Below are 25,433 nucleotides of genomic sequence, written 5' to 3' on the forward strand. Positions count from 1 at the left end.
TGAAGTCAGTATAGTAATGGTAAATGACGAATGGCATAGAGATAAAAGAAACTAATTTCGACAGCTTCGGCCGACGTCAATGCGTCGTCTCGCTGTATGGACTGGTTGCGCTCGTCATGTCTCACTCTGACGTCACTAGCCTTCCACCCGGTCCATCGTCCGAATGTCCAGAGTCCAACACCAAGTGTCAATGCAGTCTTGTTGTGATACCTCACTCCCAGCAATGATAGCAGCAGCCAGGACCTGAGCTCTTTCATTGTCATCGAAAAGGTCTGCCTCATCTTTGTCAAGAAGCAGGTACTGGACTGCAAGATTGTCCATCACATCAAGAACTGGACTAAATCTATTGGGTGAGCATACGGGGGATTATTCTAGTATAGATTAACATATCTTTGTTATTGGTAATGTTTTTGAGACTCCGAGATATTCTATTCTGCATTATTTTGCCCACAGAAAGTCATCCATTATCTGTTTAGCTTCTGTGTTGCTCTGTGGTACTCTGTACTACCTCATCTATTTGGCCTCGGTAGCACTTCTGTACCATTCTGTACGAGCTCTCATATACTTGGTGCAGATCTGCACAATTCTGTACAGGCTATCTATGCAATTTGTACAGAGCTGTACAGAGAGAACCCTTGCTGTGGGCTCTGTGACTCCGTCTAGTACTGTCCAGGGTTGTCTAGTACACCACTGATTTGCTGATGATGTTTCAACTCTCATGATTGTTGCACTCCCATTGATCTGTGTTCCTTCAGCGAGACCTTGATTCTGGGTCAACGTCAATATTGTCGAGAATCTGATGTTCTCATACTCTCTGATTTAGTGGGACGTGTTCACGAACATACTAAGTTTATTCATTCTGAGGAAGAGCACGTCCGTCATCAATTTCGGTAAGCTCCGCTCGTACTTTATGTACTACAGTTCAGGGCAGCTTGCATTTGATGGAGTTCTTCCACGGCGCATACCCAGCATGCCGAGAACAAAATGATAGTGAGCAGTGGAGCTCGAGTGGAGTGGGCACATGGATGATGGCGTCGACGCAAATTGGATCCGCGGGATCAAACGTTCCGGTACTGCATACATATATCATTTAGATATGGGCCAGGATAATTCCCCACACCAGAGTCTCTCAATCGCACACTGGGGTTTCCCCCCGCAAATTCCCGCACCGAGCCAAGCCGATCGTCAACATATGCCTGGTTGCGAGCTTCTAATGCGTCATCTATTGCCCCTATAAATGGTGAATTTAGCCACCTTCTGGAGCTTCTAATATTAAATGGTGAGTTCAGCTACCTGGTCTAGAAAGTCAGACCACCGTGCTCAACGTCGTGTAAAAATTGACGATCCTTGGGGTGAGGTTTGCAGTCCTAGATGTACAGTCCCGACGAGGGTGAAAATATGTGTGGACAATTTGAAATGCCATCTTCACTCAATACATCTGGGATGGTCAGAATGAGAATGAGAATTCGCCAGATGAGGCGGTCCGTCGGTAAGCAGCGGCGAGGTGAACATATTGCCAGGGCCCAGAAAGGTTGCCGTGAAATTGTGTGCTGAGTTGGGACCGTCAATTTCTCGACCCGAAGCTGGATCCGAGTCTTCAAAGTTTCGCGGAGAACCGCAGGTTCGGACTGGAAAATCCCTGCTTGAAAAGATATATCGACGTGACGCGTCATAAGGTGCGGAGGAACTCATTAGGCCTTTAGCTTCAGGGACCGGGTACAGTTGAAAACATTGCATTCAAGTCGTCTTGACTGCCTTGCTAGTTGCCACCGCCAAGCTTATCTTCGGCGCTGCGTGTCTCCCTGCATTGTGGTTCACCAAGGCCAGACCCAGGCTCCTACCGTAGATCGGCAACTGGAGAAAAAGAGGCCAGATCCGAGGATAGAAGAATCATGTGATTCAATATCTTCAAACATGTTGCTTCTGGATCGCTCTCATATATTATGAATAACCACTGGCTTTACTACTAGGACATAGCGAGATCGAAGGGCCTTGCGGGTACTGCGGTATCAGTAATACCAGTTGCGCAGGCAAAGTTCCAGACTACCTTTTACCCGAAGATCATGCCAGTGAGAAGGTTTAGTTTTGTGCCAATGACAATGAATTGAGCACCCCATACGTACACTAGGCCATATCCTCCCGTGAGGCTCGAAAGTCCTGTGGTTCTGCCGCCGCCCCTGCACTTCCAATTGCTGAACTTGCTCACTGTGAGGATTAGGTGTGCAAACAGGATTGGGGGGGCTGTATAATTAGGACCGTGTGAGTGACGAGGAAGGCTATAACAATGCGCTAATGACAATGAATTGTGCATCCCATACGTACATGCAGTTATGCAAGCACATGTAGATTTTTGCCGCCCCTATACCAATTGTGTATAAAAGCCAATGCACTGGCTCGAAGTTCAACACCAACAAGTTTAGTCATGAAATTCGCATCACTCACCACTCTGATCGTGTCTGCTGCATTTATGGCTGGCGTAACTACCGCATCTGAGGACCTCTTGGTAACCCCCAAGGGCCTAGCCTGCAACAACCCTTGTGAGTAATCTTGCAGCCTACGTGCAGACCTCAGACCGCGTACTTACCGCTATTCGTAGCTCGAGTGGGGTGCTCAAGAGGCATCAAAGGATATAACAACCAAGACGATTTCGGGTATTTCTGTGGAGCTACGGGCAAAATTGTATCCTTTACGCCCTGTAACTGTAAAAGGTGCTGTAAGGTGGATAGCGATGGGATTGACTTCACCTGTTAATGAGCGTTGCTCAACTCCAACGTGCCTGAGTGAACCTGTCCTCGTTGCCTTCTTAGTCCGAGTGCTGATGTGCTTGCTTTCGCTAGTGCATGGAACAATTAGCATGATGCATGCATGAAGGAGTGTTGTAGCGTAGCCAAGAATATGTCAATCAAGTCAGGCTGTCTCTTTGTTCAAAGATGCTTTGTAATGTCGCAATGTCGAAGGGTGTCAAAGGGGGTGACACTAGTCTTTTGTCAATTATTAGCATGACCATCGATTTCAACCTGAATCAACCACCCGAATGACCCCGTCATTGCCCCGCGCCATCTAGGAAGCAGTGGAGTGACACGGCCGTATGATGACACCAACGTCCAGTTTCAAATGCACACCAGATTCGAGTGCACATGCATGCACTAGTGAATTCCGAATCGTAAGTGGTGGATCCCTCCTAAAATATAGGACTGCGGAGTAGACACGGAGATAGTGTGGAAAACTCCGCCGTTGTGTCCTCCGAAATGTTGTACTACGGTATCTAGGGCTCAGCGCTCAGTTAGACCTTAGTAGAGAAGGAACGACTTCATTCGTCTTGGTCGAGACTAGGGCTGCCCGTGAACATACCTGTAGTGACTTACCGTGGCGTGCATACTCATACCCACCGTACCCGTGACCCCCAATACCCGTGGTGTGTCCCGTAGTACCCGCGCTATAGCCTATGAATGTTTCTTCTTGAGGCAAACTCTATTTCCAACATTTCCCTTCAATTCGCTTCTCGTTCACGAATCGACCAAGAACACACTACAGCTCGTCGATTTCACGATTGAAAAACACAGGAACACTGGGCATTAATATTGGTACTACGTACGTGGGTGACGCAAGTCGCTGTTTAGAATTGCAGCCTCTTCGAGAGGTAATTTTTCTGCGCAGGATTTCGTATTGACTCGACTGATTACTCCCACAGGTTATCCATGATCACGCGTTCCGCTTCCCTCGATGTTATTCCTAAGAGTAGGACCGCTTTCGTTGAGCAATTAGACGAAGACATAGCTGCATTAGCCGAGTCCTTGCGCATCCTTCGCTCTCGCAGGAATGCTGCTGTCTTCATATCTTGCCTTCCATCCGAGATTCTCGCGACCATCTTCACACATATCGTAGAAGAGGAGAGCTTCAAGAGCTATGTTAATACGGGCACACCGACGCGCCGTTGTGGTGCTCCTACTCCAATGATAGTCACACACGTCTGCAGGCAATGGCGCCAAGTTGCCCTCGAGTGCCCGACTCTTTGGGCATTCATCGACTGCGTCCATGTTGATTGGCTATCCATCATGTTTCAGAGGTCGAAGAAAGCTGCTTTGGTCGTCACATACAGTGCACCGCTCTCGCTAATACATTGCGTGGAGCAACTTCTTTCACAATTGCCTCGAATCAAAGTCCTCCAGTTGTGCTCATTTCCATCAGATGTTAATCGCATTTTCCACTGCTTATCATCACAGCCCGCACCGTTGCTTCAAATATTTAAATTCTCGGTCATGGAGGGGCGTCACCTAGGAATCGTCAAGCCCATATCAGACGCCATTTTTCAAGGACGAGCACCTCAACTTCGGAGCGTCGAGCTTATGCAATGCACCTTCAGTTGGACATCGTGTATTTTCAGCGGACTTCGAACTCTAGCTCTCAGACGAATAGGATCTTCCTCTTATCCTACTCTGTCGCAGCTCCTGTCAGCTCTCAGACGTATGCCTGGCTTGGAGCTGCTTATGCTTGAGCTGCCGTGCAGAAATTCCGGGGACACAGAGCTCTTCGATCATGTCCCACTCACTCAATTGAAAAATATAGCGCTGGATGCCTGCACCATCCCAACCGCTGTATCTCTCTTCTCACATCTAGTCCTTCCCGTCGATGTCGGGATTGCTCTAAACCTCGCACAAAGTGAAAGCCCTGAAGGCTTTTCTAATCTATTTTCGGTCATATACAAGAACCCTGACGAATCTGGTCCTGTCATGCGGTCCCTGGGTGTCAGCCTTACGTTCCAAACATTCCGGGTCCAATTCAGCACTTCAATGACGTTCAAATCTGAGGATTTGTGGAAGACTCGTGACGGTGATATATCACTCTCGATTCAATTCGAACGTGACACCTCCACCACAAACCCAACCATCGTATTTGACATGTGTCGGATGGTCCCGCATCGCAAAATTCAAAGTTTGTTTGTGTCATCCTACCTTCATCTCACAGAAAATTTCTGGCACGCAGGGTCCGCTGACCTTCTGGAACTCGAAAGTATCCATTTGAAGAGCGCCTCTATTGGAGTTGGAGGCTTGATCGCTGCGCTCCAGAGCGAAGGCGCGCAGAGCTCGGATATAATATATCCTTCGCTCCATGCTCTTGAACTCGACAATATCGACTTCGCATGTGATGAACCTCAAGCACTTCGGGACATTGTCATAAAGCGAGCCAAACACGGTATCGGTATACACAGACTCCGACTAGCCAAATGCTACAATTTGATGAACGATGGGGTGCAGCTCCTTAGGGAAGTGGTTGCAGACGTTGACTGGGATGGGCACTCGGTGCCCCTCACGGACCCCTTCAATGGACGCTGCTGTTGTGCCAGTTGCGGGGGCGAATATTCTGATTATTCTGATGACGATGATACGAATTCGGAGGACTAGTTCTAATGAGTCTGTCACCATGATAGACGTTTGCACAATATTTATGATGATTTGTTTCGAACGCGAGATTGCGATACACTATGTATTGGCGCTACTTACGTAGTGTCACAATTGAATACTACGGATTGTGATCTAACCTTTTAAATTTTATCGGGTTAGCTAGACTAGTCCTTCGCGTTACTTCCTTGTTTAATCAATTCGCGACGCTGGTCGAGATCATCATGCGAATCAGCCTCAAAGGTTTACACATTGGGCCCCTATCTTTGCTGGGTATTTTTCTCCCGTCGTCGCTCACCTCCCACATTGAGCGACGACTGCTCGTGCACCCAGATGTTGTTGATAAAACCCATGCGGGAGATGAAGAAATATTGGCGCCAGACCACTCGAGGAGATCGAGTCTCTTTGCATGCAGTGTGGGGAGCAGGTGCGGTCACCAACATTAATTGCGGTGGCTAGTATATAATATTCACGTTTGTCAGGGAGTAACCCGAGTGATGCTCACATCCATCCCGTTCTTCCGGGAAGTGATTGTGATGAGTTTCTGCTGCGAACACTGCGGCCACTCGAACAATGGGATTCAGTCGGCAGGGAAGATCAGACATGCGCATTCGTTCATTTCGTTACCTGTCCCTCCTAATATTGTGTTTCTGAGACAGGCGAAGGCACTATGCATACAGTAAAAGTCCTTGTCGCGGTTAAGTACATCCTTTCCTTCCTCTGAGCTATTTTAACTGAGAGTGTTGCAGAGCACGGAGATAGACTTTGTTTTCCACTCCAGCACACTAGGCGGATGTTTCACGACTCTAGAAGGGCATTTTAGATCAGGTATACAAGGAACTCACTGAAAGAGTATTTAACACGGGAGATTCTGGGGTCGCAGATGTCGACGACAGAGCTGAGTTCCAAGAGAAAGTTCAAAGCTTAAGCAGGTGTGTTTTCTGTTCTCGTCACGCGACTCTTTGACCGTTGTAATCAGGTCAAGAACGCCGAGATACCATTCACTGCCTTGATCTTTGATGACCCCCTGGCGAACTCACGAGTCACACGTGCAGAATCTATATGTACTTGATCCAGATCCGAACATGGCGACTCGGATCGTCACCTAGTACGAGCGAACGTGGCAGCAGAATGGAGACCTCAGACGAATGGTGAATCATACGGCGAAGGACGGTGTACTGAAAGTCAGAGGTTATAGCAGTGAAAGACTGCCAAGTCCAGTTTACATAGTAGTACATAGTTATTTGGAACCGTCCGCTCCACGGAGCTACACGAGCATCTCACGTTTGTCCTGCAAAATGCTGCAACGCGCAAAGTCGCTTGCAACGCATACTAAGATCAACATGTTAATGATTGCGTCAAAAGACGATCTGGCGCGTCATCGATACCGACTCATCACAATTTTCGACTCGAAGCTAATACGTATCCATTGATCAATAGTACTTAGGGTCGTGTGACGTGACATGGGTAACAACCTGTGTGACAGACCGCGCCCCGTTAATGCAAGAGTTGACAGAGTTTGCTGATTCATGACAGTCATTTCAAGGGTGCTTGCTGTACCTACCACAGAACCGGAAGACAAATATTGGTTGTAGGTACATTTACTGTGCAGCTGGCGTGTCCCCACTTTTCTGATTGAAACCTGTTCCACAGTCCCTTCGGCGCCGCATATCGTTGGCCAGTGACTTTCGTGACCTTATGGCAACTACGAGTACTTCCCCGCTGCTGTCTGAGCGCGTTCTTCCGACTCGTAGGGCCGCAAGGAGGGCTTCCGCTGTATTTGCAGACCAGCTCCTCAGTTCGCCAGGTCGCTCCGACGATGAGCCCGAGCCCGAGCCCTCCGACTCATTTGGAGAGCCTGCATCACGTAGGCAGCCCAATGTCAAATTCCGCTATAATGCCAAGGGAAAATTCCGCGCTTCGCCGCTAAAGCAGACGGACAGCCCGTCACCATCCTCTAAGTATCAGCCCAAACCAAAGCGCACGCCTAAACCCAAGCGCACGCCTAAACCCAAGCCTGTCACACCCTCACGCTCCCAACCCCAACCATCTGTGCATTCAAAAAAACGCAAGGCCCCTTCTTCTTTTTCGGATAGGGAAGGCACAGTAAGCACTCTCACAACCCTGTCGCCCTCTCCATTTTCGAGCGTCCCAACAAGTCCGTTTGTCTCAACTATGGATCTTCCCCCACCTTCCATAATCAGTCAAGCCACCCCACCACCTCAGAAGCTTCGTAGGGCTAGGGGTGGCTCCATGCGCTCCCTCGGAGCACCCAGTTCTAGCTTCTCACAGCCCACGAGCCAAACTTCCCCAAGGAAAAGGAAGGCGGACAAAGCAAAATTATCTGACCAGGGTAATGGGCATGGCTTCGGCGACGTTGACACTTTAGTCTGGGTACTCGTGAATTACTTGGGAGTCCTTATCGCCTCGGTTCCACATGATGACGATATCGAGTTCCTGGAAGAACGTATGTGGTGGCCTGCCAGGGTGAGCATTGCCTTACCTGCTGGAAGTTATCAATTCATACAAGGAAATGGTCAGGTCGTACAAAAGGATCCGCTTCGTGTGACCCTCTTTGGTGACCTGGCATCGTCTCGAGAACCTTCGACAATTTCGTCTCCCTCCGAATACAATATCCAGCCTATTCATAATGTATCTGGCGAAAAGCTTTTCACCCGAGCAACCTTCCAGGTCTCGTCTCTCACTAAAGCTGAACCCTCAAACCCCTCCCCTCGTAAGAAAGCCAAGACGGACATTTGCGAGAGATGGGAAGCAGCAGTGAAAGCTATGGAGGATGCAGATGGGCTCAAGCGTGATGGCATGCCCGAGATGATTTCCGCTTACACTGGCGGGACGTTTTCCTCAGAAGAAGAGGATGTAGATGACCTGCGTTCAACCAAGAAGGTCAAGGTCACACCTCATGCTGAGTTTGAGGTTCTCACAGACCGCGCTTGGTCTCCTCCGCCTCCAGACCCGATGCTCCAAATACCGGGCGAGCTTGTTCTGGCGCAGGCTCTACGAACGAGAAGTAACAAGTACTGGCCCGCGCAGCTTATATCATACGTTCCGCCAACCAAACCGGGCGGGAAGGAGCGCTACCGGGCCAAGTTTCTGGACGACCGGGAGTATAACCTTACCCGGGATAAATTCTGGACCTCTGAGGAACGAGGCTTCGTTATGTGTGACCTGGGCGAGTTTGAAAGTGCCGTCCAGGACACTGAGACACCAGACTCGGAGGATGAACAGGAAGACAGGAAGCGGAGCCCCAGTCCACAGTTGTCCGACCCACCTCCTGACGCGGACGATTTTGCTGACTTGTCGATGCATGCACAGCTGGCGTACGTGAAGCCTGTCTTGAAAGCTATCTTACAAGGGAAGTACGCTCCGGCCAGCAAGAGCCACGAGGCTTTCATGCGGGGGGGTGCAGCTAGATCCAATCTCATGAAGCGGGCGGCGGTGAGAGGAGGTCTGGACCCGAACGAGGTAAAGCGGTCGCAAAAACTGCTTGCACGGTGGGCACTTGGCGAAGGGTATGCCTGTAGAGCCAATGTAGAAATTAAGCCCCAAGGAGACGCGGTACTACCGCCGGGGCAAGAGAAGACACCCTGCGCATCTGCTGTAGCAGCCGATGGTGATGGGTTGGCAGAGGCTGGCGCCGGAAGCGAGATAACTGCAACTTCCGACACCGCGGGTCAAGACATATCTCAGCCCATACCTCCTAGTGACATTGGCAATCAGGTCAATGACACCAGTGCCATGGCAGTTGACAAGCCTACTCCCGAAAAGGCAGACGAGGCAACTTCTGACATCGCGGGTCACCATGACATGTCTCAGCCCCTACCTCCCAGTAACATTCGCAGTCAGGTTGACGACCCCAGTGCGATGTCACTTAACAAGCTGGCAGACGAGATATCTCCAACTTCTGACAGCGCAAGCCCCGATGTTCTGTCTCAGCCCATACCTCCCAGTGATATTGGCAATCAGATTGATGAGGATGCAATAATAGTTGACAGGCCCAACCAGGTTGGCTCTTTGTACTTATTTTTGCGTTTTTTTTGTTGATGGCTCTTTTGCATAGGCTGACGATTCCTCAGAGCGGGAGGCGAATGACTTGCCATCTGCACCATTGCCTGATCAGCCTTCTGCGCTCAAGGAGGATATTCCAGACCAAGTAGGACCCATCTCAGTCTCCTCAGTTTCGAAAACATATGTTCATCTTTGATTACAGTCAGATTCTGGCGGTAACTCAGACCTGCCGCACGCTGAGGAGGTAGGCTAGTTACATTACCCCCGTTGCCCGTGGTCGTTCATCGTTCATACAGGTTGAGGGCCCTGTCTCTGTACGCGACCAACAGCGACCGGTAGGCTCACAGGAGTATGAAACATTAACGACCCTTGACAAACTTGATGTGCGTCTTCTGCTTTGCAAACCCATCCTCACCTATTAGAAATTGTTCTTCACCCACAGTACTGCGTGAACATTCTTCTCCCCGAGGCAATCCAGCAGCTACTCTTGTGGCGGTCGGGTGAGCGCACTACAGCTGCTCTCCTCTCTCCCACGGAGGAAGAAAGGCTGCATGAGCGCGGTGCAGCAAAAGCGCAGGAAACGGATTGGGTATTTGACTTGCTCCGCCTGAGGGCGGCGCAGGCGCGGCTGTGGGGGGTGGATCTGAAGGCCAAGGGTAAAGAGAAAGATAAAGGCGGTGTAGGAGGTGGGACGCGTTCGCGGCCTCACAAGGCTACTATATCTCGATGAGGAATCTCAAGGATCATTTTGGTTATGTAAGGTTGAGCCCGTTTGGAAGTAGAACGGATGTAGTTACGGGAGCTGTTTGCGTGATACAAGGACATCGTCACTTTTCTGCCCATCCCAGGTCGGCATTGACACTTTGTATATATGGATCATTCAGACCCTTTTTGGCCCCTTGCCCCTTGATCAGGCTTTCCTCGAACAGTCTATTGTAATCTTGTGTAAGCTTAAGCCTCCTGAGCTCGATTCGTGTCGCAGGATCTAAGCCGTTGTTTTTATCTGCAAACGTGTTTTAACTTTTCTGACTGTTCTTGAACTGACTGACGCTGTAGCAATACTATATATGTAGACGGCGATGGCGCCCTACATGCAAAGCTGGAGATGACGATGAAAAACTCCAAGTAGCGCTGTCGAGTCAGGTCAGTCACCCTTGCTTGGACATAACAAACCGCTCAGAGTGATGTGCGCAATACAGCCGACCGTGGTATTGTCGTATTGGAGACTTTATGATCTTCTTTAACTGCCACATGGTTCTCGCTCTGGATTCTCTAGTAGACAACGCAACATCAATTTTGTGAGTATGGATGGATGGAAATCGTCCACGTCAGCTAACGGACGATCCAACAAGAGGCAGCGTTAACGAGCGTGTGGATTCAGCGGTAAGGTAAGAGATTAGATACATCGATATGAGATGCGTGTATATAAGGCGAGCAAACCATATCAAGGTCGATGCGACGTGCACAAGGTAAGTAAGCTTACAATGTACTTCACAACAACCCGAATATCACATGTCCTTTTAACCAGGGTATCTTCCATCAATTAAGTTGTCAGGGTTGGGCATGGTGTAATCGGCGAAGCAATCATGCGCAAAGTTAATTTGCCCAATTCGTTCATGCATTCCGCTGATGAAACTGGGTAGCGCGCAGAGACCGTTCGAATCTTCCGTGCAGCCATGGATACCCGTCAATGGTACCACTCCATCATTCAGAATGAACCGGATGTGTGTGGGCTCCCCCGAGGCTGGGCAGCTGAGAACCTGGGCGACAAGCTGGCTGGCAAAAGGTGCAATCTGGCTAGCAATGTAAGACTGGTGACTGGTCAGAAATTGAGGTAAGGAAATGTTTCATAAGACTGCGCACACGATTAGGAGGGATATGGTCGGTTGGCAGAGGACCAGTCGTAGCTAGAGTGGTAAAGTTCAGGGCAGTGATGACTGAGCGCTCCGTTAGTATAGTCTTGTCAAAGAGGAAGCGGTAACATACTGCTGGCAATGGCTACGTCGTGGGTAGCATCCACATATATAGGTTGATTAAGAGGGAATGTGATTTTGCTCGAGTCGAGAGTGCTGTTGGTACTGCTGTTCCACACAGCGATGGGAGTTTGAGTGAGGCGTGCCACTAGTTCTTGGACATAGCCGAGGCCCTGCGCTGCTGCTGTTGGATTACCTGGTCCATTGCTGTACCAGAAACCTTGTTTGAAACGAAGTAAGTGGTCGCTCGGGCCGCATGTTTACCACTCAATATGCTTACCAAGATCTGCAAATACACATCACCGCCAAATTAGCAAGTATCATTTGAGAGAACGTACCGGCGTAATACTCGTATCCTTCCCATTCTTCCTCAGTGAAGAGGTCGCAAAACTTGGAAAAACCGAGGGCTACAGTCTGCAGAACGTCAGAAAATTTTCACAAAGATTTTATGGATGATATGATCACCTCGTAGGCGCACATCTGCTGCATATCAACCAAGTCTGAGATGGTCAAATTGAATCCTTGAATCATTGACTGCAAGCGTATTCGAGCGTCTTGGAGATAGACATTCGCCCATGCATCGGCCTGAGTGCTACCAAAGTGACCGATATCATCCGTATTGGAGTTGGGGCACACATAGTAAGGAGCGAGGGTATTGTTGAAGTTGTCTGCCTCGATGATGATCTCCTGGTGGTAGTCGGTCTGGTAAGTTCCGACCTCAAAAAAGCCTGCAGCAAAGTTTAGGCTGCTCAGCATCATCAGACACAACACACGCAAAAAGATGAATGAGTACTCACGCAGAATCCACCATGCGATCTATGCGCCACAAACAAACCATCAGGGCGTATTATAAAACAAATGTTAAATGCATGCAAACCTTGAGAAGTAGTACGGAAGACTGGCAGGTCCGTGAAAGCATTGAGTAACTCGCCATATCTGTAGCGGAAGGCAACCCCATGGCTAAATCTGATGGAAGGGTGCGTCAGAAGAAGTATCGTCAAAGAGAGCGAACGTACAGCGCTTCGCGGCCAAAAGGTGTCAAAATCTCCGCGCCCAGCTTGTATGTCCAGGTTGCCAGGAATTCCAAATCACCTGTGACGCTGAAGCCGTTTTTCGATGCAGCAGAATATATTGCAGCGGCGAACGCAGATGGTCCGGAATCAGAGGTTGGATAACGAGCGCCGTGGCGCATCAAGAGATGTACTGCGTTGAGACCACATCCTTCTGGGATGACAGGAGACGCATCAGGAAGACCAAACGACTCCACAGAGTACATGGGCGACAAGTTGCCCCAGTGACGCATTACGTTGAAAGCAATATCTGCACCGTCTTTCGAATTGGGTCTTGACAAGGGAAACGCGCTTTCGACCTTAGAGAAGGGAATGGCAGTGGCGATTGCCTCAGGTTCAGCACCAGCTGGAAAACTTGATTAGAACACAGGTATGAACTGAAATCAGTATCATAACACACTAGGCGTTGAACCTGCGTAACCAATTTGCGATGCATCCGGGAAGTAAGAGTCAATGGCAGTGTTGGTGGCACCAGGGGGAGGATAAGATGCAACAACTGTTGATCCTGCAAAACTGGATGCTGACTCTGCGCTGCAAAAGGGAAGAGCGAACAACAGAACGCCCGCCAGCATGACTTGATGTTAAAGAGAGTTTAAGCCGCGGTGCCAAGTGGCAAAAGGAAAATGAAGCACCGGTAATTACGTGACATAAATCAAACGGAACGGCAAATCGGAAGCGCTCGCGCTAGCGTTTTTCTTCGATTCATCAAATACTTGATACCTTGGACATGAGGCTTTTTGGGCCGCCATCGGACAGGTGGTCACTGGTGAATCGCTGATGGGAAAGTGGTAGGGAAGTGTAGTCAGGCCATAAGATTAAGCGCTCCAAAAGTGCTTTCGAGCATTTCCTTTGACAAGCAAACTGAATTCGGTGAACCTCGATCTGTCAATCAGGCCTCAGAGACCAGCGAACAATTGAGCGCTTTGGCGATTTGAAGAAACCCTGCTAGTCAACTACTTTGGGGCTCTGCCAGGACACCATTCGAATTTATCGTGAACGCGAGAGAAAAAGCAGATTCAGAACACGGTTAGAATTTTCCAGATTGTCCTGGGCATGTAAGATCTGTTTCAAGCTTCGAGGATGGATCCAAAGTAGATGTTATAACTTCAGCTTGAATCGATGAGTATTGCGCCATGCGCGCGTAACTGTGAGTCACGTCGAAGACGATGAACGTTATCATTGAATCTCCTGGGAGATCATGGTGGCACACGAAGAGGAGGGAATCATTGGACGCTGCAGAGCGCCAAAGAACGAGAAGATAGGCGAGCACGATGATGAGGATGGGCGGCCAACTTGAGGGGGAGCCAGGACTGTTGGTTGTTAAGATTCCTTTTGAAATTCGTTCTTCGCCAGGGATGATCGTGAAGTATCAGAGCAATATCAGGCCTCAGGCCTCAGGCATGATAAAATCCAGAATCAGGTTCATTCGGCCGAAAGTCTCTGTCTAACGGGTTCGTTATCTATCCACTGGGAAGCTTAAACTTCTAAATTGGTCCATCATTTGATTGTAAACGTGGAAGCCTCCCAGGTCCCACACGCATTGGCTGCAGAGCGCTGAGGTCAAATCTGTACATCGTCCAAATATCCTTGTTGTTCAATAGGTCCTGTGCGTCCTTGTGGAGTTGGAGCATTAATTGCTTTACCGCTGGGCCTCGTATATGCCACCTACGACATCCTCTGATCCTTGGCTTGCCGTGCGCCGCTTCGGAATAGTTATCGACGCTGGCTCATCAGGTTCAAGGCTTCAGATATATAGCTGGAAGGATCCCGATGTGGTGCTTAGCGAGCAGGGGGATGATGTACGGGATAAATTACCCAAGGTAGAGAAGGGTGTTCAGGAAGGAGAGGATTGGATAATGAAGGTTGAACCAGGTACATGTTTGATTCTTACTCTGCTCGTGTCATTCAACTAATTCTGTCATGCAGGCCTGTCTACATTCGCCGACAACCCAGAGGGTGTATCCGAATACCTTGCACCTCTACTTAAACATGCACGTTCTCAAATACCTCCTTCCCTCGAGTCTGAAACTCCCATTTTCCTCCTTGCTACAGCTGGTATGCGCCTCTTGACAGCGGTGCAACAAGCGCGGGTGCTCAGTGCCGCATGCAAGTATCTCAAAAGCGCCTCGAGCTTCCGGATAGATGACGAGTCGAAAGACGGTCCGTGTGGGTCCAGCGTGCAAATTATTACTGGCGAGGAGGAAGGCTTGTATGGATGGATAGCAGTGAACTATCTCATGGATGGGTTTTACGGAAAGGATAAGAAGACGACCTACGGATTTCTGGACATGGGAGGCGCTTCCACTCAGATAGCCTTTGAGCCATCTGATAAGCTGTCGGGAGACAAGCTGAACCTTGTCGATGTCCGGTTACGATTACTTGGCGGAGACGAAGTCAACCACTCGGTATTCGTCACTACCTGGTTAGGCTATGGCACCAATCAGGCACGAGAACGATATGTGGCAAAGACCGTCGAGAGTTTCAAAGAGACTGTGCTGGAGACCTCAGAATCTCAATCCATACCTGACCCGTGCCTCCCAAAGGACCTGACGCTTTCCGAGATACTTCCTCGAATTGATGGGTCACATTCAACGCATACACTCGCTGGGACAGGCTCTTTCACCCAATGTCTGGATCGTACTGCTTCTCTCCTCAACAAAAACGCGCCTTGCGATACTGCTCCATGCCTTTTTAATGGGGTGCATGTTCCTGCGATCAACTTTGCTTCCTCCCACTTCATCGGTGTCTCTGAATACTGGTATTCATCTGAACATGTCTTCGGGCTCGGCGGCCCGTATGATTATGTACAGTATGAGCGCGCTGCGACAGAGTTCTGCGGGAGGGATTGGAGCGATATAGTCAACGAACACGATCTGTCGAGAGCGCAGGGTATACAAGGTGGTGATGGGGAAGTTATGAAAAACGGAGAGGTCATGGAGGTTGGGAAGTGGGGTAGGAACGTGGAGCTTCCGAGGTTGCGGATGCAGTGTTTCAAGGCCGCTTGGATAGCCAATGTGCTACATGAAGGAATTGGGATTCCTCGGATAGTTGACCCAGGAGGAAACTCCACCACGAGCGGTGAGCAAGTGGCGCACCAAGCTGAAACGAAGGGTCTGGGAAGACCTGTGTTTCAGTCTGCCGACTCCGTGGGAGACATCGCCATTAGTTGGACGCTGGGTAAAATGGTGTTGGAAGCAAGCAAGGAAATAAAACCATCCTCAAGCAGCAGCAGGCCGCTTGCTGATCCTATCGACGGTATTCCTGCTAGTACACCCAACCCTCCTATCAAACCCATTCGACCGTTCTGGAATCTTGATGTGTTGGAAGACCATGTTTCCCCACACCTGCCGACATCATTGACCCGCGAATCTCTGGGATTTTCACTCATCACCATGCTCTTCTATATCACCGTCCTTATTGTGGTGAGCTGCATCGTCTTCCGGCTACGGCATTCATTACGCGTTGCTCGGAGACGCATCTTACGTGGCTCGTTTAAACGTGACTCGCATGGGGCGATGGAAGAAGGAGTGGCGATATCAGGTCCTCCGTCGCCTTCCTCTTTTCTCCCTCCGTCCATATTACGACCTCTGCGCCGCCTTGTCTCCTCCTCGACACCATCATCACGTCCGCGTTTGATTCCCATCACTACCTCGCTCCATCCCCCACCAACCCGATACTCTCAAGCATCAACACGCTCACCTCCTCCCCATTATAATACTTCAGACGGGTTTAGTACGTCTACTTCTACATCACACACTCACTCTCGCGCTCCCTCACCCATAACTGCCACCGCTCCCGACGACGCCGGAAGGAACAGCGTATCTTCGGTTTCTTCTATCAACCCACGTTCGCGAAACTCGTCGCATATGAACTTGACACTACTTCCAAGACAGACTCTTTCTCGTGCAAACAGCGTATTGCAGTTACCCGATGAATGAATGTGACGTTGGACAGGACCCAAGTTAAATTAGTATTATCATTGTTGATTGGGTATTTCTAATATTTGCTGTGGTGTTTGAGTACGTATAAAATTTATACTTCCGTGCTTGAAAACGATGTACTCAGCTGCCACTGTTACCGAATTCTAGGCGGGAAATTTGCACGAGAGGTAGGACTTTTGGTGTCGTTAAACGAATTTTCGGTTTCGACGTTGGCAGGCTCGTTGGTCTGTCATCTAGAACTTAGACCAGTTGTGACCTCTTGTGTCAATGCCTGAAAATTTGTGTGAGTACATCGATAAATATATTTCAGGGTACACTTCTGATGATATCTCCTATCACCTGACAGAAGTCAACCGTTTCTTGACCTTCCCCAACAACTCAGTCCGAAGTGGCGACCTGGTGATTCCTCAGCTTTTTGGCTCATCATGGCGTCGTGAGGAGTAGGAAGCTCCGAGTCGGACATGAATGGGAAAGGACAACAAGGAAACCTCGACTGCTGAAGTAGCTTCAAGACCATGGCGGGTTGATGGCCTATAGGCGCAAGTCGAGTGGCCTCACGTTTCGATTGGATTTGTAGTTTCACTATATAAGGTAGGAATAACTTGTTAACATTCTTTCTCCGTAGTCCGTTTCTCACGAGCAAATCTACACTTTGCATACTACTAGTACTGATTCGCATTGAAATGCGATGATGTGGCACCTGCGGCAGTATGTGCACGGACGTGGCTGCGCATTTCATGTGTTGCGTCGTTCAACGGGACATCAAACTAATAAGGCTGGTCTGGACCGTCTGGTTTCAGACTCGCAGTATTTTTTAATGTAACTCGAAGATAACGCGAGGCCAGCAATGCGGCATATACACCTGGTTTGAACATTCATAGTAAGCATTCAAGATGTACTATCGTGAACCAAGTCCCTCTGAGCGTGCCCCGCTCCTTCCAGAACAGCAGCATGCATTGCCACACATTGGGCGCCAAATCTCCCCATTGACGCTTCTAATTCCGCTAGTCATTGCGACAAGAGTTGCTGCGACCCTTCCTTCATCGACATTCTTGGGAATTGTTCAATCAGTCGTTTGTCGGCTGTGGCTTACAGCAAATACCAAATTACCACCAGACGGACAGATATCTAAAGAACTATGCGCAGTTCCAGAGGTGGAGAAAGCATACACCACAGTCATGTCAGCCTCGGCAATCCTCAACGGGCTTGGAGGTGCGGATACTACTGAATTTTCTTCCTAACCTAACGTCCAACAGCCATAGTCGCATGCAGCGGGATTAGCTATATTAGCTCCAGGTTGGGAAGAAAACCGGTTATCCTCGGCGTAGTTGCCTTTGAATTTGTTGGACATTCTCTTCTGGTCTGCTCCCAGTACCTGCCTGGAGGGCTAGGAGCAAGTACTCTGATCGCCTCCGTCTTCGTGCGAACATTGAGCCATATGGCGTTCATTGTGAACGTCTATACCGTTGATATCTCCAGCGCTAATGACAGGTAATGTGCTTCTGTAGTAATCACTTGACTGTGAACTGACTAGATACTCGAGAACACCCATGTTGAGTGCCATCAATGGATGGGCTACGCTAGGTAAGCACCATTCTCTAGATCGACACAATCTTTTTACATCCACATGTACAGGCCAAGCAGTCTCATTTACTATTGGTGGTCTTATTACTACCAAAACCAACGACCCGCTAATCGTTTACTACATCTCGATCTCCATCCTCGGGGTGATATTCGTCTATGTCTCAGCTTTCCTCCCCGAATCATTTCCTGAAGAGAAACGGAATGAACTGCGTCGCCGGCGCCTCGCTCAGCAGAATATAGAAGAAAGCGGTCGTCAAAATTCATCGAACCGCCTCATATCTACTATGGCCGTTGCATTCGAACCTTTGAAACAGCTGGTTCCTACCCGCAACGCGGATGGCAGACGGAACTGGCGAGTTGTGTATTGCGCGATTCATATCATCATCGCGAAGGTTGCGGAACCGTATGCAATGGTAGCCCTTCTGTTGCTATACACAACGAAGTACAGCTATGACCCTGCCCAGGTAGGTTGAAATATTGTCGTTCACCAGAGCTCCACACTCATACGTGATGTAGACCGGAATGCTGTTAACGACACGGAGCTTGAGCGCTGTGTTCTCTCTTACATACATGGTACCCTCGTTGGTTCGCGTATTGCGTCCAATTTATGCCAAGAAGGTTGCCCTCCCCGCAGACCAACAGGGCACGGACCTTCTCGATGTTCATATCGCCGTCGTCTCCTGGGTCGTCGATGCTGTTGCATATATCATGGCGGCTGCGACGCCGACCCGCGTTTTACATCTCATAGGTGCGAGGTGATGCTAAAAGGCGGCGATGTCGTTGTTAATGTTATGTGAAGCGGCGACCGGCATTAGGTTTGGTGCAGCACATAATCCCATCTTTCGAAGTCTTGTGGTGTCATCGGTCGACCCCTTAACACAAGGTACGCATTTCTGGAGGTGCAAACATTCGATTGACAACTCACAAACCGCTTTGAACAGGAGAGGTTCTAGCTGCTATGGAAATCGTGTCAGGCATCGGAGTCTTCCTATCTCCTATCGTCATGGGCAGTATTTTTACTGCGTGAGTCAATTGGTTTTCTAAACTACCTGTCTCATTCTTTTCTTCAATTCAGCACAATCTCGACGCACCCGATGTTGGTATTCTATATCCATGCGGTAAGCTTTCGTTGCACACCATTGTACACGACGTATATCTGTTCAACATCATCACAGGCAATTGTGATCGCAGCTGCATCGCTACTCTTCCTCATCAGAGATTCCGACCGCCATCAAAAGCCACCATGTACACAAGATTAGAAATGCATGAACTGCCGACAAATTTGCTATTGATCGGATAAAATTGTGGCATCACACCACAATGCATGGTAACTTTCACCTCACGTGTTGATCTGCATCTCTGGCTTCCATGACTGAGAACAACGGTATCCCTTCCATAATGTTGTTCGCTATGAATTGACTACCGTGCCCACGGCCATTATGTACTTTGCCTTTACCCGAGTCGCTGGTCAGAAATAGGGTATGATACTCTATTTGCATAGGTTCACAGAAGAAGAGTTCATATTTATAGGACATGACCCCAGCCAGTTCGTCTTCCTCCTCTGCTGCTGAAACGTAGTCTCCCCTAGCCAGACCAATCGAAGGAAGACAGTCGTTTCTTCGTACTGAGGCAGAAACAACTTGAATGTATGTACTCGGCCTGACGTCGAATTTTTCGCAGGAAGAAGCTAGTGGCTGCTAGTGGATGTGATTCCCGACAGCGGATTCGAGTTGGGCCCTGGCATTGACCTTGCGTCGCACGGTGATATTCTGCTCCACGCTAAATTGCCAATAAACCTTGCTGCACAAGGTAGATTTTAGGTGAGAATCTGCTGGCATTGCAGACATCATCTGTTTGAAAGGGGATTTCAGGTGGACAGGTTCTTCCTCCATCGCCATGACGAACGATGTTTAGCACATAAGAGTAAGCTGTCTTCCTACTGTCCCCTTATTTTATTTTTTTGATCCCATATCACATCCTCACAAACAATTGCAATGCGTTTCTCCTTTATCCTCGCCGTTATTGCTGCTTTGACAGCATCAATATCTGCAGCATCAATGTCTGCAGCATCAATACTTGCCCGTGACCCTGACAGTGACAATTGTCCTTTTTTTTGCGAGACCGCCGCAAAATGCTGCCCTCATAAGAAATGCATAAGGATTGTGAGTATGAGTAGTTTGCGTCCCTGATTTAACCACATGACTCACTGGTGTGGTAGTTGCTCTTTGGAATATGTTCATGAGTGAGCACTCTAGCATGTCGCGACAGTGACTCAAACTACAGTGAGTCGTGTTTCTGCTTTCGCATTGGTGCAGTATGATCGATGGCACGACGCGCGAGTTGCTAGTAGACTAGAAGGAACGATTATCTTCATTCTATTGGGTCTGGATAGGGGGGATGAGTAGACTAAGACTGTAGGTTTGATGCTGAGTGGAGTCAACGTGCTTGCTTCTGAACAAATTTCACTGCCGCTCGAGCAATGGTCCAGAGATCTTGGAGTACTAGAGGGAGGAAATCTCGAACAGGTCAAACTCAGGCTGCCATTGATCTACCGAAGTCTTGAAACTTATAGTAGGGAAATCTGCACGAGTAGAGGTAGGAAAATGTTTAACCTTAAGAAGATCTGTTTGATGCCCAAAAAGTTAATTACAATATTGATAAATAAATTTCAGGGCACACTTCTGAATCTGATTTCTTCTATTACCCCGTAAAACCCGGCAAAGTCAACTGTTCCTTGACCTTCCCTCAGCAACTCAGTCCGAAGTGGCCTGGTGATTCCTCAACTTCTTGACTCATAATGGCGTCCTGAGGAGCATTAAATTCCGAGTTGGACATGAATGAGAAAGGGAAACTCGGAAACTTCGACAGTACTGCTGAACTGGCTTGGAGACCATGACAGGTTGACAAGTGTTTCGAAGGACTCAGGAGCAAGGCAGAGAATCTAGATCTAGGTCTCCCGCGAGTGGCCCGCCTCTCGATTGGATTTGCGGTTCAACTAGGTAGGGATAACTATTCCCCTGCAGGCTGAGTCCGTCACGGCTTCTCACGAGCAAACTTATACTTAGTCCCAAACATGTGCATGATTCACATTAATGAACTGCGAACGTGGCACTTGCGCGGTATGCGCACGGATGTGAGTGCATCGCTGACATTGCACGCGTGTTGGTATTACGTCGTTCGACGTGCATTCGAATAAGGCTTGCCTGGCTTTAGACTTTCGTTGCGATCGCGCCAATACCTGTTCTGAACGTCCATGGCAAGTATCCAAGATGTATCGTCAACCAATGCGTCTTCTGCCAGTGAGCGTGCCCCGCTCCTTCCAGAGCGGCAGTATGCGTTGTCACACAGTGGACGCAAATTTTCCCCATTGACGCTTTTAATTCCGCTAGCTATCGCGACACGACTTACTGCGACCCTTCCTTCCACTACATTATTGGGGGTTGTTCAATCAGTCGTTTGTCGGCTGTGGCTTACGGCCAATGGAGACTTACCACCAGACGGGCAGATTTCTAAAGAACTATGCGCAGTTCCAGAGGTGGAGAAAACATACGCTGCAGTCATTTCAGCATTGGTAATCTTCGATGGGCTTGGAGGTGCGGATGCTACTGAATTTTTTTTGCCTAACCTAACGTCCAACAGCCATAGTCGCATGCAGTGGGATTAGCTATATTAGCTCCAGGTTCGGAAGAAAACCGGCCATCCTCGGCGTAATTGCCATTAGCTTTTCTGGATATTCTCTTCTGGTCTGTTCCCAGTACTTGCCTGGATGGCTAGAAGCAAGTACTATGATCACCGCCCTTTTCATACAAACGTTTAGCAATACCTTGACTATGATGTTCCTTGTGAACATCTATGCCGTTGATGTCTCCAGCGCTGAGGACAGGTAATGTGCTCCTTTAGCAGTCACGTCTCTTTGGACTGACTAGATACTCGAGAACACCCGTTTTGAGTGCCATCAATGGATGGGCGACTCTAGGTAAGGACTATTTTTTTGTTTTGTCACGATCTTTTTTTATTCTACATGTGCAGGCCAGGTAGTCTCCTTTGCTATTGGTGGTCTTATTACTACCAAGACCAACGACCCGCTAATCGTTTACTACATCTCCATCTCCATCCTCGGGGCAATGTTCGTCTACGTCTCAGCTTTCCTCCCCGAATCATTTCCTGAAGAGAAACGAAATGAACTGCGTCACCAGCGTCTCGCTCAGCAAAAAAACACTCGTCAAAATTCATCGAACCGCCTCATATCCGCGATAGCCGTCGCGTTCGAACCTTTGAAACAGCTGGTTCCTACCCGCAACGCGGATGGCAGACGGAACTGGCGAGTTGTGTATTGCGCGATTCATATCATCATCGCAACGCTTGCGAATTCATATGCACCGGTATCTCTCCTGTTGTTGTATACAACGAAGTACAGCTACAACCCTGCCCAGGTATGCTGGTTGTCGTTCACCAGAGCCCCACACTCATTCGTAATGTAGACCGGAATGCTGTTAACGACATCAAGCTTGAGCGCTGTGTTCTCTCTTACATACATGATACCCTCGCTGATTCGCGCATTGCATCCAATTTATGCCAAGAAGGCTGCCCTCCCCGAAGACCAACAGGGCACCAGCGATGACACTGTTGTATCTACATCGACTGACCTTCTCGATGTCCATATCACCTTCATCTCCTGGGTCGTCAATGCTCTTGCGTATATCATGGCGGCTGCAACGTCGACTCGTATTTTACACCTCACAGGTGCGAGGTGGTACTAAAATGCGGCAATATCTGTGTTGATGTTATGTGAAGCGGTGACTATCATTGGGTTTAGTGCAGCACACACTCCCATCTTTCGAAGTCTCGTAGTGTCATCGGCCGACCCCTTAAAACAAGGTACGCATTTTTGGAGGTGCAAACATCCGATTGACAACTTACAAACCGCTTTGAACAGGGGAGGTTCTAGCTGCTATCGAGATGATGTCGAGTATCGGAGTCTTCCTATCTCCTGTCGTCATGGGCAGTATTTTCACTGCGTGAGTCGATTGGTTTTCCATCCCACCTGACCTCATTCTTTTTTTTCAATTCAGTACAATCTCGAAGGTCCCGATGTTGGTGTTCTATATCCATGCGGTAAGCTTTATTTGCACGCCACTATCACAATGTATAATGTGTTTATTACAGGCGATCGTGATCACAGCTGCGTCGCTACTCTTCCTTATTAGAGATTCCGACCGTTATCAGAAGCCACCACGTACACAAGACTGATGTATGAACAACTTTGCTATAGATGAGATAGAATTGTCCGACAAAGGGTATCAGTACACCGCATACATTGGAGTGATTTTTGACTTGCGTGCTGATCTGTATCTCTAGTCTAAATAGAAGAAATTTGACGGCTCGCCCGTGATTCAGCCATTGTATTTATCTGTGTGCTAACTCTAGGGGTACAATCTAACCTTCAGCGATATCATCTGCTTTGAAACTGAGGTGCCAGGTAAGGTTTGAGGGTATCACTAGATATAATCATGAGCGCGTTGAGGGCGCAACCTGTCTGCTTGGTTACTTACATGCCGTCTATCCATTATTGTTTGTATCGTCTCCCTCCCTCCCTGCTCCCAATCATCCCAACAATGACTAAGAATAACCGTGTCCCTTGCATAGTCTTGTTCGCCATGACTACCTCGAGGGAAATCACGGCCATTATGTACTTTGCCTGTGTCGTTGCCTCTATGATATACACGATGCCATTTCATAACTCCTTCCTTCTTGAAGCCTAGTCGCTCGGCAGCGCGAATAGAAGGGGCGTTCATGGAGCTGCATTGCCACTGAACTCTTCGCAACCCCAGACCGCCATGTGATGGTAATTCCAGTGCATACTGCAAAAGAAGCCCAACAGCATTGGAATTGACGTGCGTCCTTTGAAATGGGGGAAGGATAACGATATACCCTATTTCTGTGCACAGATTCACAGAAGAAGAGTTCATATAGGACATGATCCCAGCCAGTTCGCCTTCCTCATCTGCCACAGATGATGGTTTCGTTTTATCTATGATGGCAAATAACACCATTCCTGGATCAGGATGGACTATGGCTTGGAGAAAATCGGTGTCAAAATCCTGTACGGTTTGGAATGGGCCAGCAGGCATGTGTGCCCACAGCTCCGGGTGAGCTGGCGCGATGGCACAAAATGGGGACGAATGAATTGATGCCTGGAGTCAGTTACAAGTATCAGTGTTGCTTGATGCTTATCAGACGATGATTGGGCTTACCTTGAACGGAGTTATCTTGACGCGTTCGTTGGATAACTCCCGCACCGGGAAACAGAAATTGAGGTCCCCCGAGAGGGTCATGGTCGATTCTTCTGCTTTGACGAAGAGAATTAAGATTGATAAGTTAGTGCTAATAGTACTAATTGATTCAAAGAGTTTAAACCTACGCCGTACCGTGACGAATCAGCGTGGGAGAGCCTGATCGTTGGATCATGCTATTCACCAGTCACGACCGGACCGAAGAAAATATCACCGCCGAGCAGATCGTGCCAGTGGAGGACCATAGTATATGCAGTCATCTCTGCTCACTCAGGCTGTCTATCCAAGGCGCACAGATCATGCCAAGGCGCGATCTGCGTCATTGGGATGCGCAGAGTATACAAGAGCAGAGCATGTGCACCACGGTGCGGAACAGAACTTCAGAAGCATCCTAATTACTTTTTTTAGGTCTTCCACACTCCAAAAGGCAATCCTGGAAGTTTGAGGTCGACTGGGTTCTGTCCTACGTGACTTTCTCTGGCCTTGATTGTTCCGAAGTAATACGTTGTAAGAGCGATCTTGAATCTGATTCACAGTGGGAAGTAACAGAGACTGACTCAGATCAGTTGACCCGTAGACATGGTGCTTCAAAGAAAATGTGGCGCAAAGTATGTGTCGAGACCCAACCACAAGTTGAGGGCAAACTCAGCTCTCAGAAGTGTTCCGAACGCCATCGAAAATACTCGGATGACGTAGATGAGTAGAGCCAGTGAGTGAAATCAAGATCCTTTGTCTTTCCAGACCCTTCTAGCATGACCCAGCATGAAGCACACATGCCAAAATTTAATTACGGACAAATTGCGGCTCAGACAACAGAGCCATTGGTCCCCGAGCCCCTGAGCATTGTACTGCGTTATACATAGCCGTCAACGTTTCGTTCGATCGTTGAGGGGATATAACGATCAGGCAACTCAAGCTGTTGCGAAGGTTGTGCGGTTCGATCGAGGCGGTACGTTGGGTTTTTTTTTGCATTTCGAACCGCTGCAGTTGTTTTGCACACATCCCACACGTTGCGATATCCGGGCCCCATTTCGGTTTCGAAGAACAGTGAGATGAAATTCATTTCAAATCGTCCTCGACGACTTTAGAGTCCTCGAGCTCAACACACCGTGACAAGAACAAGTATAAAGCACTGAATTCTGGTCCC

The 25,433-nt window shown here is 48.8% G+C and overlaps 8 protein-coding genes across 8 annotated transcripts; 6 read left to right on the top strand and 2 right to left on the bottom strand.

Annotated features, from left to right (window-relative positions):
• The first annotated feature begins 3,423 nt into the window (after positions 1-3,423).
• EDB91DRAFT_1207729 (uncharacterized protein) lies at positions 3,424-5,576 on the top strand. The gene is made up of 2 exons (XM_041320725.1): positions 3,424-3,640; positions 3,692-5,576. The coding sequence occupies exon 2, from the start codon at positions 3,699-3,701 to the stop codon at positions 5,400-5,402; it is 1,704 nt and encodes a 567-aa protein (XP_041172259.1). The 5' UTR covers positions 3,424-3,640; positions 3,692-3,698; the 3' UTR covers positions 5,403-5,576.
• Positions 5,577-5,784: 208 nt separating this feature from the next.
• EDB91DRAFT_1060482 (ZPR1 zinc-finger domain-containing protein) lies at positions 5,785-6,082 on the top strand (the record flags this gene model as incomplete). The annotated part of the gene is made up of 2 exons (XM_041314346.1): positions 5,785-5,826; positions 5,882-6,082. Coding segments are annotated over 2 exons (243 nt in total), but the record flags the coding sequence as incomplete, so codon positions are not given.
• A 1,786-nt stretch (positions 6,083-7,868) lies between these two features.
• On the top strand, positions 7,869-10,155 carry EDB91DRAFT_1060435 (uncharacterized protein; the record flags this gene model as incomplete). Its single annotated transcript, XM_041314342.1, has 3 exons — positions 7,869-9,341; positions 9,755-9,808; positions 9,868-10,155. The coding sequence occupies 3 exons, from the start codon at positions 7,869-7,871 to the stop codon at positions 10,153-10,155; spliced, it is 1,815 nt and encodes a 604-aa protein (XP_041172261.1).
• Positions 10,156-10,772: 617 nt separating this feature from the next.
• On the bottom strand, positions 10,773-13,063 carry EDB91DRAFT_1161110 (histidine phosphatase superfamily). Its single transcript, XM_041319821.1, has 9 exons — positions 12,869-13,063; positions 12,415-12,814; positions 12,276-12,364; positions 12,196-12,214; positions 11,864-12,143; positions 11,737-11,812; positions 11,412-11,618; positions 11,289-11,362; positions 10,773-11,236 (listed from the first exon to the last, which is right to left on the bottom strand). The coding sequence occupies exons 1-9, from the start codon at positions 13,038-13,040 to the stop codon at positions 10,946-10,948; spliced, it is 1,608 nt and encodes a 535-aa protein (XP_041172262.1). The 5' UTR covers positions 13,041-13,063; the 3' UTR covers positions 10,773-10,945.
• Positions 13,064-14,126: 1,063 nt separating this feature from the next.
• On the top strand, positions 14,127-16,406 carry EDB91DRAFT_1086005 (nucleoside phosphatase family-domain-containing protein; the record flags this gene model as incomplete). The annotated part of the gene is made up of 2 exons (XM_041315978.1): positions 14,127-14,340; positions 14,395-16,406. 2 exons carry the CDS (start codon positions 14,127-14,129, stop codon positions 16,404-16,406), a joined length of 2,226 nt encoding a protein of 741 aa, XP_041172263.1.
• Positions 16,407-17,302: 896 nt separating this feature from the next.
• On the top strand, positions 17,303-19,252 carry EDB91DRAFT_1253366 (MFS general substrate transporter; the record flags this gene model as incomplete). Its single annotated transcript, XM_041323637.1, has 9 exons — positions 17,303-17,621; positions 17,666-17,900; positions 17,953-17,993; positions 18,045-18,457; positions 18,510-18,741; positions 18,793-18,876; positions 18,935-19,016; positions 19,069-19,111; positions 19,169-19,252. The coding sequence occupies 9 exons, from the start codon at positions 17,303-17,305 to the stop codon at positions 19,250-19,252; spliced, it is 1,533 nt and encodes a 510-aa protein (XP_041172264.1).
• A 1,730-nt stretch (positions 19,253-20,982) lies between these two features.
• On the top strand, positions 20,983-23,367 carry EDB91DRAFT_849872 (MFS general substrate transporter). Its single transcript, XM_041328600.1, has 10 exons — positions 20,983-20,992; positions 21,059-21,586; positions 21,639-21,876; positions 21,929-21,969; positions 22,023-22,426; positions 22,475-22,736; positions 22,788-22,871; positions 22,930-23,011; positions 23,066-23,108; positions 23,160-23,367. The coding sequence occupies exons 2-10, from the start codon at positions 21,247-21,249 to the stop codon at positions 23,241-23,243; spliced, it is 1,578 nt and encodes a 525-aa protein (XP_041172265.1). The 5' UTR covers positions 20,983-20,992; positions 21,059-21,246; the 3' UTR covers positions 23,244-23,367.
• A 78-nt stretch (positions 23,368-23,445) lies between these two features.
• EDB91DRAFT_1339186 (GNAT family acetyltransferase) lies at positions 23,446-24,328 on the bottom strand (the record flags this gene model as incomplete). The annotated part of the gene is made up of 3 exons (XM_041325657.1): positions 23,446-23,460; positions 23,546-24,187; positions 24,248-24,328. The coding sequence occupies 3 exons, from the start codon at positions 24,326-24,328 to the stop codon at positions 23,446-23,448; spliced, it is 738 nt and encodes a 245-aa protein (XP_041172266.1).
• Positions 24,329-25,433: the final 1,105 nt, after the last annotated feature.

This window comes from Suillus paluster (genome assembly GCF_016628075.1).
Source record: "Suillus paluster strain FC165 chromosome Unknown EDB91scaffold_84, whole genome shotgun sequence".
Classification (NCBI taxonomy): Eukaryota; Fungi; Basidiomycota; class Agaricomycetes; order Boletales; family Suillaceae; genus Suillus; species Suillus paluster.